Here is a 19,731-nt window from a genome sequence, read left to right as displayed (position 1 = left end):
ACACAGGGAGAAACTATTATCGTAAGAAAATAAGAGAAATCAGACCTCTCGCGGAAAGTAGCACTTCGTAGCCATACTCCGATCTGTGGAAGTCTTACCCGTCTCTAACGGATGACTTGCATGTTAATGTTGAACCAAAGTCACAATATGACTTAAAGGGTTCATATACGGAAAGCATCGCCACAGGTACCAGGGGGCAACGCACACGCATTCTCGCTATCATTTTACTCTGAGCCGTTCGATTTAAGACGCAGAAACTTCCGTAACTCTACAATAAGCGTAAGGTACTGTTGCTGATAACCTCTCGGAGTTTACTTATCTCACAGTAAAGCAATAACTACTGCCGAATGCAGTACTGAAAAGAAAAGAGTTTCAGTATTCGTAGTTTATTAAAATATTTGTTTGTTTTTCTTTTTCAGATGGTACAGGCGATCCAGGTTCTTCGGTTTCACCTGCTGGAACTGGAAAAGGTGAGTTACGTTTCACACATGGTAATCCACGCTCTTAGCCTATATTGTTAAGCTGTAGCTGTATGATAACTAATTTCAGAGTTTGTAAATAAATCAATAAAAATAGAAATGCGTTAGAAGAAGCAGAGAGAAATGACAAGGAGGTTCAGTTATTTTTATGATGAGCTTTCCCCCGGTGAGTTTCAAGAGGAAGTAATAAGTAGCGATGAGTGGCACGCAAGTACTTGAGAAACTTAGTGGACGACCGCAGAGTTGATTACTTCAAGAAAACAGAAAGCCATTACTCCGCGACAGACCAGGGAGGACAAGCTGCGCACGCAACTGTTTGCCGACGCCGCGCCGGCGATGAGGAACGACGCCCGCCCTGTAGCCACAGCAGCCAGCCAGCCAGTCAGCCCGTCCACCTGCAGCGACCGCCTGTCTGCTCTGGAGAGACGGCGGCGTTCGTGGGCGCCCGCAGCCCGCACGCGCGTGTGGGCAGCCAATTGAACGGCTCGAGAGCCGTGACGTCACAGTGGGACAATTGTTGCCCACGCCGTGGAAATCACGCCGCCGCCAGCGGCACAGGATGTGTCGTATTAGACACACGTGCCGGCCGGAAGCGAGCCCGGGCGCCCTGTTTCGGCCTTCCCTTCCTTTTACTTGGACGCATCTGGACCACGCGAGGACGTCCTATCTTGACTCGGCTTTGTTATTCGTGGTCACATTAATACTTGCTAGGCGTGCGCAGTATTAATTCTACGTTATTCCCGGGATCAGAGCTCCGAAGCCCAGTACGCTACATAACTGTGGTGCCACTGTTGTTGTTGTTGTTGGTGGTGGTGGTGGTGGTTTTGGTATTGGTGTTCAGTCCTAAGACTACCTGATGCAGTCTTCAAACTGCTCTATAATGTGCAGCTCTCTTCATCTCCGAATAACAACAGCAACCTATATCCATTTCAACTGTCCGCAGCTCGTGGTCGTGCGGTAGCGTTCTCGCTTCCCACGCCCGGGTTCCCGGGTTCGATTCCCGGCGGGGTCAGGGATTTTCTCTGCCTCGTGATGACTGGGTGTTGTGTGCTGTCCTTAGGTTAGTTAGGTTTAAGTAGTTCTAAGTTCTCGGGGACTGATGAACTAAGATGTTAAGTCCCATAGTGCTCAGAGCCATTTGAACCATCCATTTCAACCTGCTTACTGTATTCAAACATTCATCTCACCCTATAACTTTTATTTCTCACATTTCCCTCCGTTAACAAAATTCCTTTAATGCATCAGGATATATCCTGTCAACCGACATATTTTGTTGTACCCCAATTGGATTAAATACGTCATTATTAAATGCATTCGCAAACTTCGAATACGATTGTACAACTGTTACACGATTGACTAGTAACATGTGAAAATTTGTGCCGTACCGGTGCTCGATCCCAGGCTTTTACGCTAGGGATCGCCTTAATAGCTCTGCCATCCGAGCACGCTTTCAGGGCCGGTCCAAACTCACATATGTTCTAGCGCAGGGGTGTCCAACCTAAAAAAACAGGGGGATGGCGGCCCAATGAAGGAATAGCTTGCATGGCGGAGGTTTCAGATTGAAGATGTTTATTTTGTCATAACATTACATAGAAGTACTTAGAAGGAGAAACAGCATTGGTCGTATTTTTTTGCTTTATTAACCGCAAAATCGATTATCGGTCAGTTAGTGACCAATTTAAATTGTATATTACAGCACTGAGGATGGTCACTAAGTGACCGATAATCGATTTTGCGGTTAATAAAACAAATAAATACGACCAATGCTGTCTCTCCTTCTAAGTATATCCATTATCTGGTCGTGGTGCACAGGACACTCCATGCAGTCACCAATCAATTACATAGAAGAACTTTATGGATTTTTTTATTTCATGTTTTTATTACGATCGTGTGACCGCGCTGCTACTTGATTTGGGCTGCGTAGAGACCGCGGGCCGCGAGTTGGACACCCCTATTCTAGTGTCTACGTCTTATATAGTGCTTGCGTTTAAATCGAATGATTCCTACACAGGGACATTGTTACGCTCGTCAGATTGCCTAGCTTTGGCATGAAATACAGTAGCGCAGTGTCTGTATTTTACAGTGTCTGCAAAGTTCGATGCGAGTCCGAAGGAACATTCAAAATGGTTCAAATGGCTCTGAGCACTATGGGACTCAACTGCTGAGGTCATTAGTCCCCTAGAACTTTGAACTAGTTAAACCTAACTAACCTAAGGACATCACAAACATCCATGCCCGAGGCAGGATTCGAACCTGCGACCGTAGCGGTCTTGCGGTTCCAGACTGCAGCGCCTTTAACCGCACGGCCACTTCGGCCGGCGAAGGAACATTGCATCAGGCTATACAGTCTGTAAAATACAGATACCGCCCTACCGTACATCCTCTTAGTTATCTGAACACCTATCACGTTTTCGGCATTCTCCTGAGTCACCACGTTTCTCTTCTTACCTGTACAGTTCCTCGCCCACGTTTCGCTTCCGTACAAGGCTATACTACACACTAGTACCGCCACAAAACACTTCCTGATATTTTATGTTCGATGCTCACAAACATCTGTTTTTCAGAAACGCTTTGCTTGCTATTGCCAGTATGCACTTTATATACTCTCTATTTGGACCATAGTCATTTATTTTGCTGCGTCTAGTGTCTCATTTGCTAATGTAATTTCCTTAACATCTCCTGATTCAGTTCAACTACATTCCATTATAGCGCCATACAGAGAAACATCGTCTCACAGTAGCGACTGCTAAGAAGAGGAAGATAACGTTGCTGACTATCTGAATTCTCCATAAAAGGCAAGAACTCGGATTGGATACATAGTCTCAGTTCGATAAACCGCCATAAGGATTTATTTAATCGTTGGTTATAGCAGAGGGCGAAAATTAAGTTATGGGACAAACTTCTAGATAGTGATCAAGGTGTTCTTCGCCATAGCCTTTTATCCAGTACTACAGGAGAGCTTATTTTGAGTTTGGGAAAGTGTGAGAGATGCACATACGAAAGGATGCTTTCAGTTCATCCGCAGATCTTTTCGGATACCTCAGTTGCTAGAACGATCCCCCCGGATCGCATAGATCTAGTCTCGAACCGGGTTCATGTTGAAAGTTTTCGGTCTTCCCGGCCTGATGATTTGTCCCCGCTCGAGATAAAGTTTCAGTTAGTAGCGTGTAGAAAATGAATAGCGGAATCGTCGAATATATCCCCATGAATCGGCTTATTACTACCACGACCATGCTAACGTTCAGTTTCCTGATGGCATGCTATTCAGATTTGAGGTAGTTTTTCCTTTTATTTTATGGATAAGAGAAGCGTCAGTTAAGTTTTAAACATTTCGTTTCAGAATGGTATTGATGATTTTCTTGAAAGATTGAAAGCAACAGCTTCCGTTTAGAAATTACGTTACGTATCTTTCACGGTAGTACAGATTCCTTTGCTTTCCAGTGTTTCAAATGAACTTTTTGTATTACGCTTGCCATTTTCTTTTATATGTAAAGAGCGTTGTGTTGCAGAATTAAAATATCTCTCTCACTCAAAAAGGATAATCTTAATAATAATGAATGAAATAGCGATTTAAATTTACTCGATTTACATCAATAGTTTCTCATTAGTTCAATATACAGTTTAAGCAACTATTACTTGCCTGAAATAGACACTAAGAAATTTGAGATAGTATATCGCTATAAATCACGTGTTTCCGCTCGAAAGTATTTGTTGTATGAGGTAATGTCATGTTTTCAGAAAAGCATCAGCCGGTTAACTAAATTCAAGACAACTACACGAAGTTAACACTGTCCTCCATATGGTATAGAGCTAACTGCGCCTGTTTATGTTTCACCAGTGTTTCGTCTCGATTCTTTTTCTAACACAGCCCCGCATACATAAGACGTACTGCTACGACGAACAGTCGCTTCCCGTGACGAATTAAATAATCAAAACAATCATTATGGGTGACTGACTGATGTGTCTCGTAAGTCTACATTGACAAAGATACCGTAACCACCACCGCTAGCATCACAGTCATATGAACATCTGCCTACGCAGAAAATGTTACCTGAACGGAACTAAGCAGGCATTGCAGGAACCCTACTGTGCCCTCTGAGCTGAGAAACTGGCCTATTTGCGCATGCACCTAATTACAGTTTGTCTGAGAAGTGCGTCTGGTGATCACGTCAGAGCGCAGGCAGGCTTCATTTGAGTTGTATGAAGGCGTCGCGATCGCCGAGAAGCTGCGGTGTAAATTAGCGCGGGGGCGGGAGGCGGCGCGGCCCGGCGTGGCGTGAATGCGGGCGGCGGCGGGGGGCGGCAGCTAATATGACAGCGGAGTGACGGCCGCGCCGGGCTCAGCCCGAGATGCGGGGGCGGGCGGCGCTGCCTCAACTTTGCTGCTCTGCTCTCCGGCGCTCGAGGATGCGCCGGAGTTGCGGCCCGTTCTTAGCACCGTGTGTTTGTACAGTAATCTAATCTAGTGCAGACAACATCGCCGGTGTGCAGACAACATCGCCGGTTGCTGGAAATGTGGCGAACTCGTTTACGCCACGAGAAATGAGAGACAGCATCATTCCGTATTTGTCAAAGAATCGGTCTCATGATTCATAATATAACCCGACCAAGTGTCGTGTGAGCCTGTCACTGCGCACAGCAATGCGTTGTGCTACGAAGGGCCAACATTCTACAGTGCGTCCATTTCGTTTTTTAGAGAAGGAGTACAAATGAACGACGGTAGTAAAAGCACTCTGAGTATTCAATATTTCATATAGTTCCAAACAATGCCAAGGTAGTTTCGAGGACACACTTCGTTTCTTCAGGTAATGATGTATTCACAGATTAAAATACAAAAACCTGCAATTAAGTTTAAATTATTGCGCTAAACCGTTAGTCATGACAAGTTAAGGTGAAGTTTCGCTGATATTAAAGTTCTTTCATTACAGCAGATTGCTGAGAAGTTGGTTTCATGGTAGCCACATGCAAAACAGGCCGTCTCCTTCTTCAGCCAAGCACTTCAGCACCCAGTATGTGACTTCACAATCGCCTACACCCGAAAGTCTGTGCTCACTAGCCTGACAAACCAGAAGTATATCTGTGACTGGATGCCCCCAACCTGAAGTACTGTTTATATAGACTATTGGACCGTGCTTCGTATCGTGACGCGATATTTGAATTGTTCTATGTCTAGGGATTTCTTTCGAGTGCTGTACGAAGCGGCGCCGATCGTGAACAAGATTATAACAAGTTTACGCTAGAGACATCTAGGGAAGCCACAGCTACAAATAACCGATTGCTGCATGTGTAATAAAGTGCCTTTGCCAGACACCGATCTCAGAGACACAGTGATTAACGCACTGGACTCAAATGTGAGAAGAGAGCGACTGAAATCCCTGTTAGCCTTCATCGTTTAGGTTTTCCTTCGTTTGCGTAAGTTGTTGATGTGAAGGCGTTTCAAAGGACTTTCTTCAGCCCCGACACGGTAAAACTGCATTCTGTCAGCAATGATCTCGCTGGAAGCGGAACGGTTAACTCTAATCGTGCAAACCTCCCTTCCGAAAGTGCTACCAACAATGTTAAACATTTCTGGTACAGTTATCATGGATTTCATTATATACTCTAACTGAATCCGGAGTCGCTCATTGTGACAGCCTGTAACATTTCTCTATCCAAGTCAACACTCTGGTTACCTCGCTGTCGCTATGACGCAAAACTAACGAAGAAAGTGGTGTAGCTGTAGTGTGTGAGTTTCCTACTTGTCTTACTGCACCAGAACTGTTTAAATGATAAAGGAGCTCCGGAAGTCGCCCGTGAAAACTATTTACCTGAAAGTTTCTACAAAGACTTTAATTAAAAGAGAGAACATTTTTCTGCTCTTCAAGAATAGAAGCATTTTGGTAGCTGAACGTGAGGCATGCTAATGTGACGCAATTGCTTGCACGACGTCAGTGAAAAGTGTATTTCCAGTTTCACCCCCCCCCCCCTCTCCCCCCGGCACAGAGCTTCACACGAATGTTCATTGATTTACACATTAATGGAAACCTGGGTGATATTTCACTTCGGCTTGTACCATGCAAAATAGTTTATTGGTTAAGACAATGGACTTGCCTTCGGATGGACGGAATTTCAAATCTCTGCTGTGGGATTTTCATGTTTTATATTGACGACTTAAGCCCAACGTCGGTCGGTTCCTTTCAGTAGACTGTGGACGATGTCATTCATAGCTAGTGTAATTAATAAAATATGTAGTAGGATATTCGTTAACAATTAAACCCTGCTGATACGATATGCATCAAGTTTGTAATGACAGTTACCCATAAGTGATATCAGGTGTTCCCCAGGGAAGCATCCTGGGACCTCTGCAGTTCCTGATCTATATAAATGACCTGGATGACAATCTGAGCAATTCTCTTAGGTTGTTCGCAGTTGATGCTGTAATTTACCGTCTAGTAAGGTCATCCGAAGACCAGTATCAGTTGCAAAGCGATTTAGAAAAGATTGCTGTATGGTGTGGCAGGTGGCAGTTGGCGGTAAATAACGAAAAGTGTGAGGTGATCCACATGAGTTTCAAAAGAAATCCGTTGGATTTCGATTACTCGATAAATAGTACAATTCTCAAGGCTTTCAATTCAACTGAGTACCTGGGTGTTAAAATTACGAACAACTTCAGTTGGAAAGACCACATAGATAATATTGTGGGGAAGGCGAGCCAAAGGTTGCGTTTCATTGGCAGGACACTTAGAAGATGCTACAAGTCCACTAAAGAGACAGCTTACACTACACTCGTTCGTCCTCTGTTAGAATATTGCTGCGCGGTGTGGGATCCTTACCAGGTGGGATTGACGGAGGACATCGAAAGGATGCAAAAAAGGGCAGCTCGTTTTGTATTATCACGTAATAGGGGAGAGGGTGTGGCAGATGTGATACGCGAGTTGGGATGGAAGTCATTAAAGCAAAGACTTTTTCGTCGCGGCAAGATCTATTTACGAAATTTCAGTCACCAACTTTCTCTTCCGAATGCGAAAATATTTTGTTGAGCCCAGCCTACATAGGTAGGAATGATCATCAAAATAAAATAAGTGAAATCAGAGCTGGAACAGAAAGGTTTAGGTGTTCGTTTTTCCCGCGCGCTGTTCGGGAGTGGAATGGTAGGGAGACAGTATGATTGTGGTTCGATGAACCCTATGCCAAGCACTTAAATGTGAATTGCAGAGTAATCATGTAGATGTAGATGTAATTGAAACAAAGAAACTGCGGTCAATTTGGATTGTGCGTCGTGCTCTTGCTTGCAAGATCTACTGCAAGTGTTTGTAAACGTAAAAAAGTCGGAAGTGCGGAAATTGAATGGTACACGCATTTACTATCAGTAGACACACGGCTGCACGTAACTACAGCTGTTGTCACGTGTGGAGCCATGTGGTTCCATCACCAAAGGCGCTGCCGCAGCTCCTAGGAGGCGATCGATGGATACCTGGGTTAGCGCTGACGGCCGCATCTGGCTGGGTTTCCTCCGGAACGTCCACGAATTAAACTTGCAAATTGCGCACCGTTTTGGTCGCTCTTCTCCAGCGGTAGAGGACGGCGGAGCAGAAAGCGGGAGGGGCAGCTAACGGGAGGCGGCGTGGGGAGAGACTTCCGTCGAATCAGAATCGCCCATCTCGGCCACTCCATATCATTAAGCCATATGACCCACGAATACATTTATATTTTTCCCCCACGAAGGTGAGGTGGGGAAAAAAATGTCGGGAGCTATTTTTCTGTATCCTGTTTTACATTTTCTGTGGCTGGGGGAGGGATAATTTGTTACATACATTTTGTGTTATAACAGCGTTTACATGTCGTTACGCTGCAGCTAAAAGTTTTTCGGGCATAATGGAATGCAATGCGTTTGCCCATTGCGAGTAGTATTTTAATAATCTCCCCCAATAACGGGGGCGTGCCCTGCATTATACGGCGGCTGCGCTTCGAGCGCAAACCGGTCGCGGAAAGCCGCTGCCATTTTGTATTCATGTAAGTCCACGCATCTTAAGCAGTTATTATGAGCAATCACACTGACAACTATGCTATCTTATTCAGTGAAAGTCCGCCTCATCTGCATAGCTGATCGAGCATTAGTAATGTATATATGGGAAAACTTCGGTGCTTATAACCGGTCCTCGTTTTGTGGTTTCCCCCATAACACCGCTTTCAGTGGAAGCCTTATCGCGTTTCTTTTCTTTTACCTTTCCTTACTTTTTCATTCTTTTTCAAACTTTAAGCAACATCCACACTTTTGGGAGGCAAAATTGAAATTTGTGATTCTGTTTCTTTTATGTTATTCGCTCCAGTTTAAGTTCCTTATCTACAGACCTGTAATAAAAGCCGAGTGAGGCAATAAAATGGTTAAGAGCGTTCGAATACCTGTCGAGCTATGTTTTCCGTTATTCGATCAGTCTGATCACACATTTACTGCGAAATCGGAAGACATTCGAACGTAAGAGATGTTCTCTTACATGACACCTCTGAAGAACTTAACAGTAAATTTTTGCCGCTGTCCAGTCAATATTGCGTATCATCATTAGAGGGTAACATGAAAGTTTCAGCCTATAGATTTCGTGTGCTTTAATGGCAGATAAGAAAGTGGTATAAAAATTTCGTGGCGATTCGAAATAGGTTTGTACTTTGATTTGGCTGAAATTGAGAAGTGTGTTGATGTGGATGAAAGCTGACAATTGTCTTAGTAACAAAGATTATTGCAGTCAAATCTAGCGAATTTTTACTGCGGTTAAATTAATTAAAATTTGCTGATCTTCATCCACCATGGCAAATAAGCGCAAACTTTCTTCATTACATTTATGCCGTGGATTTAAAGGAAAGATAATCTATGATGCTACATTATGGACACCAGCAGGATGTAGCTTGGCATGGAATGCATAGAGCGTTAATTTTATTGCTAATAAATAGAAATTCCTTTGTTTTACTGTTTAGGTATTCTGCAAGAAACGCGAAGAAGACGCATGGTAAACGGAAACACATAGTAACATAATTTCAGGTAAATCCACCTTTTCGTGATTTTTAGAAAAACAAATATTTCACCGTCCGATTACGACAGACATTCCTCTGGGAAACAGAAAACGTAATCAGTTGGAATTTTAATGTACTTCTTACCTGGGATTAAAACCCAAGGTGCTGGTTTCGTAGATTCGAAGAAGGCTTAATTTGCCATCTTATGTGGCCCAGCTTGTCCCCCTTCCCCCCACTCATCCTCGCCCCTACACCCCATTCATTCTCCTTTGTAGGTGTACGTCACAAAACCGGCAAATGTCAGTCCAATTACTGTTCTGTCGTTTCAGCTCTGTACTCGCGTTTGATTTCAACTGCGACCGCCGTTCTACAGTCAGAGACGTATGTAGCGATGACTTATAGCGCCGTATTTACAGTGCAAAAGACATGTGCCGGAAATTACTGTCTTCGCCGCAATAGCAACATTCGCAAACGAAGCTACCTGTCTGCCGCGGGGCGTGTTTACTTTGTTCTCGCCTATTAATTTTGCCTCGGAGAGCACAATGCGGCCGCCGAAGACTGCTGCCGCTATTGTCGGGGGCGGCTTGCGACGCGCGCCGCTCCAATCCTTCTTTGCTTGATTAAAACAATTAATCACCTGCCGCGCGCGTGGAGGGAGAGCGGTACACGCCGGTGGCGACGCGACGGCGGCGGGCTCTGCCGGCGGCTCTGCGCACTACATCACCGCTGCTCAGCTGCCGCCAATGATCGCGCGTACCTCACACCACCGGGTTTCCGTTAGAAGTATATCATGTTAAGCGAAGGTAGAACCACAGAACATTTGTTTGTGCTGTGAATTCTCCATACAGGCTATATAATGTGAAATAATATTGGGCGATGAAATTGGTCACCTGCTTACAAAACTAATTGAAAGGGTTTAGGTGGGTAAAGCGAAAAGCGAGCCTTCGTTTTCAGTGAGTTGAACGACTAACCCGAATGTGGTTCTGCAGCAGTTACATCGGAATTACACTGTCATCAGTTCAGTTTTGTGCCTTTCATAGGCAGTGGATAACTGAAATGTCTGCGTCCTACAATTAACTTGGCAATTACAAAGCCTCTATCTTTTCTGATTGGTAAATGTCCTTGCACTCCACAGATCACGGAATTGCCAGGATCAGGATTTTACAGAATTCTTTGCGAAAGCATCGTTGTCAGGAATTAAACCTTTTTTGTTTAAATGGTGAAAGCTGTCCCTTTTATAATATTTTTGGTATGATAACAGGTTTTCTTTAGAGTGTGACCACCACGTTTACTGTCAGGTACTTTACGTTTACATGTGTCGAAAATATCTTTTAAGGTTTTTCAACCCAATATCGGACCATGTCCACTGATTCATTTTCGTCAAGGGCACATCTTGCTGGGCAGTTGGAAACTTGTAGATGATGTTTCATGCCCTGGGCTTGATCACTGTCGCTTTCATCGTCCGCATCGTCTTTGAGACTCAATTTATTCAGATTTGTTTTGACTGACGCTATGCCCATTCTAATACTATTCAGTGTTCTCCGAATCTTCCAGATTAACATATTCCCGCTTGGCTTCTCTTGTGAGGCAGGGTAGTTCTTTGACTTTTAAGCTTGCTAGGTCCCCATCAAATACCATCTAGATGTAGGAGCTGGCGCTCGTAGAAATTATAATAAAATTTTTCTGCTTGTTCATGAGCAGTTTTTCGGAATTCGGGATCTGAGAATCCGGTTCTATGACGAATATCGTAGACATTCATTGGAAGCAATCAGTAAACTCAGAGACGTGAGAAAAATTGGAAAATTGTTCCGTTAATATCGGACCATTAAGATGAAGCATTGTCTCTGACTGAGAGGTGTAGACGAAAGAAGCAGTCAACCATATCCTCAGAAATCACGTTAATTTTGAAAAGTCGCGGATAACGTCCTACATGCGCTGTAAATGTGAATGTGCGCTCTGTCCGAAGACTGATTTGAACTCCGTAATGCTCCCTCTGAAACTCTCTACAACCCCTGGTTCTTTCATTTTATCCAGGTACTAATCCATTAAATTTGTACGGAAACCAATTAGACATTACAGTAACACAAACGACTAGATAACTTACCTAGTTTCACCAGATATGGTGTTAGTGAGGCACCGAAACTGGTAACTAAATAAAATCATTAAGTAAAAAAAACTCATTGTTCTCATTAAATTGTGTTATGTTGGATAGATTCTTAAAAATTGGATAATGCCAACAATTCAGTCGTAAAATAAAAGCTGAAAGCAAGATGACATCTTTAAATCAAGATGTGTAGGGGGGAGGGGACTTCAGTCTTGCAATGCTTTAACCACTTCACCATGTCTCTCGGTATGGTGAGTTAATCAACATTTGCGGTCATAAAAAGGTTGCTATATTTAATAACGGGACATAAAAACGGCGTACAGACATTTATGTTTTATGGGACATGCAGGCACAAACAGCGTTTCATGTCCACTGTGCGCTTCACCTTCGCCGGTGAAGGGCTAGGCGAAGCCTGCGGCGGCCCCAGCTAGGCCGTTCCTTCTCCTGTGCGCAGCGCACATCGCGTCGCCGTGAATTTGGAGCCCGCCGGGAGGGCGGAATGCGCGATATTTTAGCCCTTTTTTATTTTTTTAGGACCGGCGCGCTGCGACGGCGTCAACAAATCGCATTCGGTGTCCGGGCCGGACCGTAATATGCGGGCGGCCCAAGTTGTGACGGCGAGGCTGGAATGCCGCTGCCGCAGCTTTGTTTAAATTGAGAATTGTTCCGTGATATTAAAAAAGAGAAGGAGCAGCTTTCTCCCCGGCGAGCCAGGACACTGCGCCGCCCTGACGTTTGGCGCAGAAAATTATATTTACACTTGTTTCTTTCTTTCTTTCTTTCTCCCGCGCGTGTGACACAGGCTTGCTCGTGACAGGCTCGTTTTACGGCCTCCGCGGCAGGATTTAAGTCTGGCGGTGCGCTGCAGCGGCTGTGGCCACCGCACCGAGCTGGCGGAGGCGAAAACACGGGTGCAGCCACTCCCCGCCGCTCGCCTGTGTTTGCATTAGTTCCGTCTCGTGCTGAAGTGTGGGAACAACCCGTAGCGGCCGCGCAGAGGCGACGGAATAGCGCACAAATCACTCCCACGTTATCTGTCCTAGCGTGCAGAACGAATACTGCTACCTTGGATTAAAATGGATTTGGTTTCAAATTAAGTATCATTACATTATAAGCCAGTCCTAGCAAGAGGTTCATGTAGTAGATAATAAGAAATAAGTTCTATAGGCACTAGCGCCTTCTGTTGGCATTCCACCCTAGTAGAACGGGAAATCTATTTTTAATGCGGCCGTCTTGTTACACTGTTTACTCACCTGAATGAGATTTTCACTCTGCAGCGGAGTGTGCGCTGATATGAAACTTCCTGGCTAATTAAAACTGTGTGTCGGACCGAGAATCGAACTCAGGAACTTTGCCTTTCGCGGGAAAGTGCCCTACCATCTGAGCTACCTAAGCATGACTCACGACGCGCCCTCACAGCTTTACTGGCGGAAGTAAAGCTGTGAGGGCGGGTCGTGAGTCTTGCTTGGGTAGCTCAGATGGTAGAGCACTTGCCCGCGAAATGCAAAGGTCCCGAGTTCTATTCTCGGTCCGGCACACAGTTTTAATCTACCAGGAAGTTTTATACACAACTGGTTTTGTTCCAGTGAATCTTATCACCATTGTTTTAACACCCTGCCAGCCAGTGATAGGCATTGCTTTGTTAGCCTTTCGTGTCTGTTAATTTATTTTTGAAAAATGTTTTGAAATAACGCTTTTAAAAATTTAGCGCAACTTAGAACCATGCTCCCTAATTTGTATTTTTATATAATCACGTATTTGCATTTCCCTTTGTTTTAGAAAAATCTGAGGACGCCTAAACCAGGCGAAACACGTTACTTGTAATAAGAATAACTTTGCAACCAAGCCTTTCTCTTTATGTAATAAATGACAACACACGAAACCTATTTAGGACCGAGCGGGGTGGCGCAGTGGTTAGACACTGGACTCGCATTCGGGAGGAAGACGGTTCAATTCCGCGTGCGGCCATCCTGATTTAGGTTTTCCGTGATTTCCCTATATCGCTCCAGGCAAATGCCGGGATGGTTCCTTTGAAAGGGCACGGCCGACTTACTTCCCTAATCCGATGAGACCGATGACTTCGCTGTCTGGTCTCCTTCCCCAAACCAACCAACCAACCAACCTATTTAGGTACAACCTGAAGGTTGGCGAGAATTCTGTGAAAGCGTGGAGCACTTGCAAAGGGGACCGTAAGGAGTGTCTGTGTTGGTTGTTGAGCTTCGTGGCTGTAGATTCAATTACTTGAAGTAATACAGCAATCAACCATTTTTTGTACTTGGCCGGTTGCTGTATTTCTTAAAGTGTTTCAAGCAAGAACATTCTCCATCTAGGGTTAAGAAGGGAGAGCGATGGTCTTCAGAGACGTGCTGAAATCTGAGACGGGCCGACGTAGTGAGCCTAAGAGTGCTACGGAGATGCCCAGAGAAGATACATGAAGATCTCCGGAAGTAATTCAGAAGTATATTCTCAAAGAATCAGTTATCGGGACAAACGACAGATCGGTTACACTTAATCACACAGAAGGACCATAATAACGTTAGGGTACGAACATGTGCACAAAGTCAATTTTTCTTATGTAGAAAGTTCTCTCCACCACTCATCTTACCTATTTACATCAGACATCTTGTCAATGAAATATCCTACTGTAAAGTTAACAAGACCTATAGAGTTGTAGTGCTTTTCCGTAATGTATAGTCATTGCCATGGCATTCTGGAAGCAATGGAAGTAATAACCGCAGTTTAAACGAGTGATCAAAATTTCGAAAGGTAACCACAAAAGTTTTGACCTATCACAGAAAAGTCTGCTGACAGTGGCTGAATATTTTACGTGAAAATCAATATTGATATCATCATTTATTCATATGGTCGGAAAAACGATGAGCAGCTGACTAAAGCTACTGTGTGGTTTGGTAACAGTGGTTTGTTGGCTGCACAAGTGTTACAGTATAAATGCAAAAATTTCACCTCAAATCGCGTAGGATTTTTACTGTTGCTTGACGTGACGTATTCACTCTGGAAACGCGTTTGTCTTCAGAAAAGTCAAGTACCATAGTAAATCATATTTCAGAAAGGTATACCATCTCCAGAAGAGCTGTAGCTGCTAATAGTGTGCAAATCAGCCTAGGGGTAGAGGACCAATGTGCTTTGTTTGAAGATCACTTACCCACAGAACATGCAGCGCCTTTACATTTACTAGCTAAGGTAAGGCACTGTAAGAATTTGGGGACACAATAAGCTAAAATGTATTGTGAGTTGAGTATTTTCTCTTATTTTTCCTGGCGCAAAAGTGTGAATTACTTCATATGTTTATTGCTCTCTACACGGAAAATAGATAGATTAAAAATTACCTCATTCACCAAAATAATATTTTCTTTTGAGGGTTCCATACGTCAGTTGGGTAAATCGGAACCTGTACAGGATCACTTCGTTGTTCGTCTGTCCGTCTGACGGACTGTTCAAGACACTTTTTCTCGGGCACTAGTAGCTGCTTGAAGTTGGCGATGTAAAAAATTGAAACTTCTAAGCCAATGTTGTCAAAAGACTTGACCATTTATGTTACATGTTTTGACACTCGCGAACTCACCCATCAAAACCTATAGGGTACTTCCAATTGCTCTAGAATAAAAAATTTGGCAAGAAGCAGGGTTTCACTGTTCATGTAAAGCAAAAAAATCCACGAATCGTGGGTTTGTTATTTTATCACACGAAAAAATGTTACTTTTATTATTTGTTAGTAGACTTCAAATTTGAAATTAAAACACTCTAGAAAGTCTTGGAATCCTTATGAGCGATATCTTGCCAGTATTATTGTCCATAATAGGTAAAAATTCTGAAGATCTTGAATTCTCAGAATGAATGAACCATCTATATAATTAAGTTTGCAGCGAACCCTCATCTCACCAATTTTTTTCGCCTAGACGCCCTTTGATTTTCGTTTATGATCGTCAGTGGCCTCATTTATTGTTACCAGAAGTTTGTTAGCTTTAACCAAATTCAGTATTTGCTGGTCAGTTAAGGAATAGAGTTCCCTTCAGAAACCACATGCGCAAATAACCTCGGCAGTGAGCGCCATTACACCACAAATCACAAGCATGGAAGGCAGCCGGTCCGTAGTGAGAGTAAGAAACACTATTTTCTGCAATAGTCTCGTCATCTGAGTTTGGAGAGGCTTTTAACTGATAGACAGCTGTCCTTCGCGTATGGACACCACTGCTCGTTTATTCTGTGCTTTCCTCTGTGCACGCATATGCATCCGCTGACGTTCGCGAGGCGGGGATCGTTACGAGAGAGCCGGCGCGGGCTTGTCGCAGTGTTTACGAGCATTGCTGGAGACGCAGATGCGTGGAAAGCGGACGCAGTCCTCATTAGCCGCTGCCACATCTGCGCCATGGCTTCCAGATGTCTGCCGACCTGCGGCGCGTCACTCCCCTTTCCCAAAGCAGGCTCCGCTCCCACAAAACCTACGCTGTGTCCTGGCGCGATTTACAACTACCCTAACGTCGAAAATCTGTCTTGTCACAGAAGCTCACTTTCTTGAGAACGACGTGTACCAGGTCATCGTAGCATGCAATTAAACAAATCATCGTAGTTTCAGTATTGCGAAACATACACTGACGGAAAAATATCGCAACACTAAGAAGGAGTTGTGACACATAACCGAAACTGGTAGGCGTGTTTCTACATCTGAAATGTGATATCTCTTAAAATTTTTCGCCAGTCGCATAAGGGTAGCGCTAGTAGCATATACACGCCGTAACGGTTGAGAGCATTGCTTACCTTGCGGATTGGACATGGTGAGTTGATGATAGTCAAGAATGCCTTTAAGGCAAAAAGAGGCCATTATCAACAGCTCACTGACTTTGAACGCGGTCATGAAGTTGGGCTGCGAGATGTTGGACGTTACTTCAGCGGTATTTCAGAAGGCTTGGCAGGAATGTGGCCACACTGTACGTGATTGCTGGCAGTGGTGATCACGAGAATGTAGGACCTGGCTTCGTCGGACTGCCACGTGGCACTACTAAGAGGGAAGACCATCGTATTCAGTGTATGACTGTGAGCCATAGAACTGCATCTGCAGCAGTAATCAGGGCAGCAGTTGGCACCACTGACACGCAATGAACAGCTACAACTCCGAGCCAGACGTCCTGTAGCGTGCATTCCACCGATCCCAAACCACCGCCATTTGCAATTTCAGTGGTGTCAAGTGAGAGTTCACTGGGGGGAAGGGTGGAGGTATGTTGTGCTTTCTGATGAATGTTGTTTCTGCCTCGGTGCCAGTGATGGACGTGTGTTGGTTTGGAGGAGGTCAGTCGAGGGCCTGCAATCAACCTGTTTGCACGATAGGCACACTGCATCTACACGTGGAGCTTTTGACATCTGCAATGACTTACGTCGCTCTTACATTAACTCGTGAGCTTGCAATGTTAATCACTTACATTTGTCACCTAGACAAATGTATTCCCGAAATTTCATTACTCTATATTATTTTTTGGTGTTGTGATGTTTTCAGAATATTTTATGTACCTCACAATCGTGGAGGGTGATCACGCACTGACAGGTTTCTCATGCTTCTCGGTAACACTGTTCTTCGAAATGCAATTAAAATGAGCGGCTTTCTTCATATGCGTTCCAGTTTAGCTTTTTTACGTACTTGAACCCTCACGCAATTACAGTGAGTTACTAACGGAATGATTCTTCTTTGCACATGTAGCTGACGTTATATCGTTGTCGTGTAAATACCAAGTGCTTGAATACAGCCTAAGTGATATCACTTTTGAGTTACAGTTTACCTTTTGTCAGAAGTCTGTCACATAAATGTTCATGTGATTGCTTCACTCAGAGCCCACACACGTCGTTACTTTTAATTTTGTGCGTTATTCACTCCAGCATTAAATATTTTACAAAAAAAGCTAGCTGCCCTTCCGTTCGTAAGAGGCCCCGTATCCTCCAATGGCGAGAGGCGGAAGCACGTAATGCATCCAGGAACAATGTCAAATATAGTCATTTTGTTGATCCAGGAATTATGCGGTCAGAAGACATAATGTTATGTGGCCGTACTGATCCCCAGTGCATGGACATGAAACAGGATGAAGCTGTAAACATGGGCCGGCCGGAGTGGCCGAGCGGTTCTAGGCGCTACAGTCTGGAGCCACGCCACCGCTACGGTCGCAGGTTCGAATCCTGCCTCGGACATGGATGTGTCTGATGTCGTTAGTTTAGTTAGGTTTAAGTAATTCTAAGTTCTAGGGGACTGGTGACCTCAGATGTTAAGTCCCATAGTGCTCAGAGACATTTGAGCCATACTTCTTCATCTTTGATATTGTGAACCAAATCTCTTCTAAAGTTCTTTGCTTTTCATATTTTGAGGGGTGGTAGTGCAGAACAAACGAATAAAAACGTCCATTTAACTCGGCTCTGACTTGTATTTCTTAAGAAATTGCAGCGGATATTCATCCTCACTATTGTGAAACACATCTCCTTTACTCAAAAGAAATGCTCATATCTCTTAAGATGTACATGCGAGAATCCATATTTACCAGACTTTTTTGCTTCCAATGATCGTTCCTTTGATATCCCTAACTATTTATCGTTTCTCCTGAGGTACCCTGTGTATTCCGAAGAATTTGGTGACTAACGACCGAGGTTTGATTTACTGAAATACCAGAACAGCATACATTGAAGAGCACGTTGTGCAACCACCAGGCAGAATAACACCGAAATCAGAAAAAAATTTGTGGTTGCATCACACAGAGTACAAAATAAATTATGATCGCTCCTGACTGTAACTACATTTGGAAATACTGTTCTCGTTCGAGCATTCTCAGTCCTCTTAATAGGGCGTTGTAATGTAAAAGGCCACAGAATAGCCTACGGCTCTCATATATGCCGGGAAATTTGCGGAATCTCAGCAAGGGGTTTAATGAACTTTGCCTTGACCTTTTCTGGGCGCAGATACGGGACACTAAGTTCGACGGAGGACAGCTATTACATTTTTCTATACAATTTTTGGTTTTAACAGCTAAATTCGCATATTATCCAGTGTGCGACATACCATTAGTTTGGTTGATACGCGACACTCAAAACCAGATGCTATTCAGTAACAGCATGGGCAGCAGGTGCTGCTCAGGGCCTCATGTCAAGGGCGTAAGTACTAGTAGCTTCGCTGTCGTGTAGCATCTTTTCATAGTAAAAGATGTCCAAATGAGGCCAGTAGCTGGCAGCTGTAAATAAGCAGTCCTTATCTGCGTAGTGACGGCTTTAAGGCCCAGGGTGTCCGCAGACAGCGCCTGCTAGAGTTTTACTGTGCGGCTGTATATTTCCTGGAGGGCTCACGCGCGGTTCCCGACTAATTGACCGGATACCCTCTGCCGGATGGCGGGCTGCTGCCCTCTTCCCGTCTGGGATCGGGAAAGGCGAGACGAATAACAAAAACACACACGCTACACAGGTACACACCAGATGAAGCACTTAAAAGAAATTCTCTCTTTCCCCAACGAATCAATGAAAGTAGGCACTTGAGACCGCTCCTTCCACTTCGACACGTTGTAAAGAGGAGAGGCCCTTTTGTTGTTTAACGACAAACATGCCCGTAGCATTAAACGTCAAACTTCCAGGTCGTTTACGAAGGATCTTTTACGGGCTGTGGTGACCACTTCTGTCAGGAGCGCCTAACGTCCCAGCAGGAATGCATGTATGATTCTATTAAGCCAGACAGCCAACAGTTTGAAGCAGAATACTAATTACTTCAGGATGTCCTGAGACTCCTCTTGAAAATGCTAAGTAATAACTGGATTTCTTCATTGCATGGTACAGACTTCCAGGCAGCTTGCGTCGTTGACGAGAATTGTGTTTTAGATATAGCGAAATTCACATTGCTTTGTTGTAGGTTAGGATCAGTATTTCACAAGTCACAAATGACAGAAACCTGATTATATGATTCAGTAGAAAGTATGTACTGCCATGACCTTCGGAGTCGTCTGCTTCGTTAGCTGCGTGTTTAGCGCATCGGAATTGTAACCGAAGGGGCCTGGGTTTGGTTCTCGGCCAGGTCGATGATTTTGTCCTCTATAGGACTGGATGTTGTGTTGTCCCGTTCGTATCGTCATAGCTGACAGTACAGTATTGTGATGGTTGTACGGGTAAGTCCTGAAAGCGGATAATAAT

The 19,731-nt window shown here is 44.2% G+C and overlaps 1 protein-coding gene across 5 annotated transcripts in view; it reads left to right on the top strand.

The window, feature by feature from the left end:
* The window catches only part of LOC124613880 (homeobox protein homothorax), a 998,899-nt gene that overhangs the window by 175,374 nt on the left and 803,794 nt on the right, over positions 1–19,731 (top strand). For all 5 annotated transcript variants that reach the window (XM_047142615.1, XM_047142617.1, XM_047142614.1 and 2 more), the window contains exon 5: positions 420–470. In XM_047142615.1, the coding sequence (XP_046998571.1) occupies positions 420–470 (51 nt within the window). The remainder of the gene's footprint in view (positions 1–419; positions 471–19,731) is intronic.

Source organism: Schistocerca americana, chromosome 4 (assembly GCF_021461395.2).
Source record: "Schistocerca americana isolate TAMUIC-IGC-003095 chromosome 4, iqSchAmer2.1, whole genome shotgun sequence".
NCBI lineage: Eukaryota > Metazoa > Arthropoda > Insecta > Orthoptera > Acrididae > Schistocerca > Schistocerca americana.
Note: the sequence above shows the minus strand (reverse complement) of the source record. Positions and strands in the feature narration are given on the sequence as shown.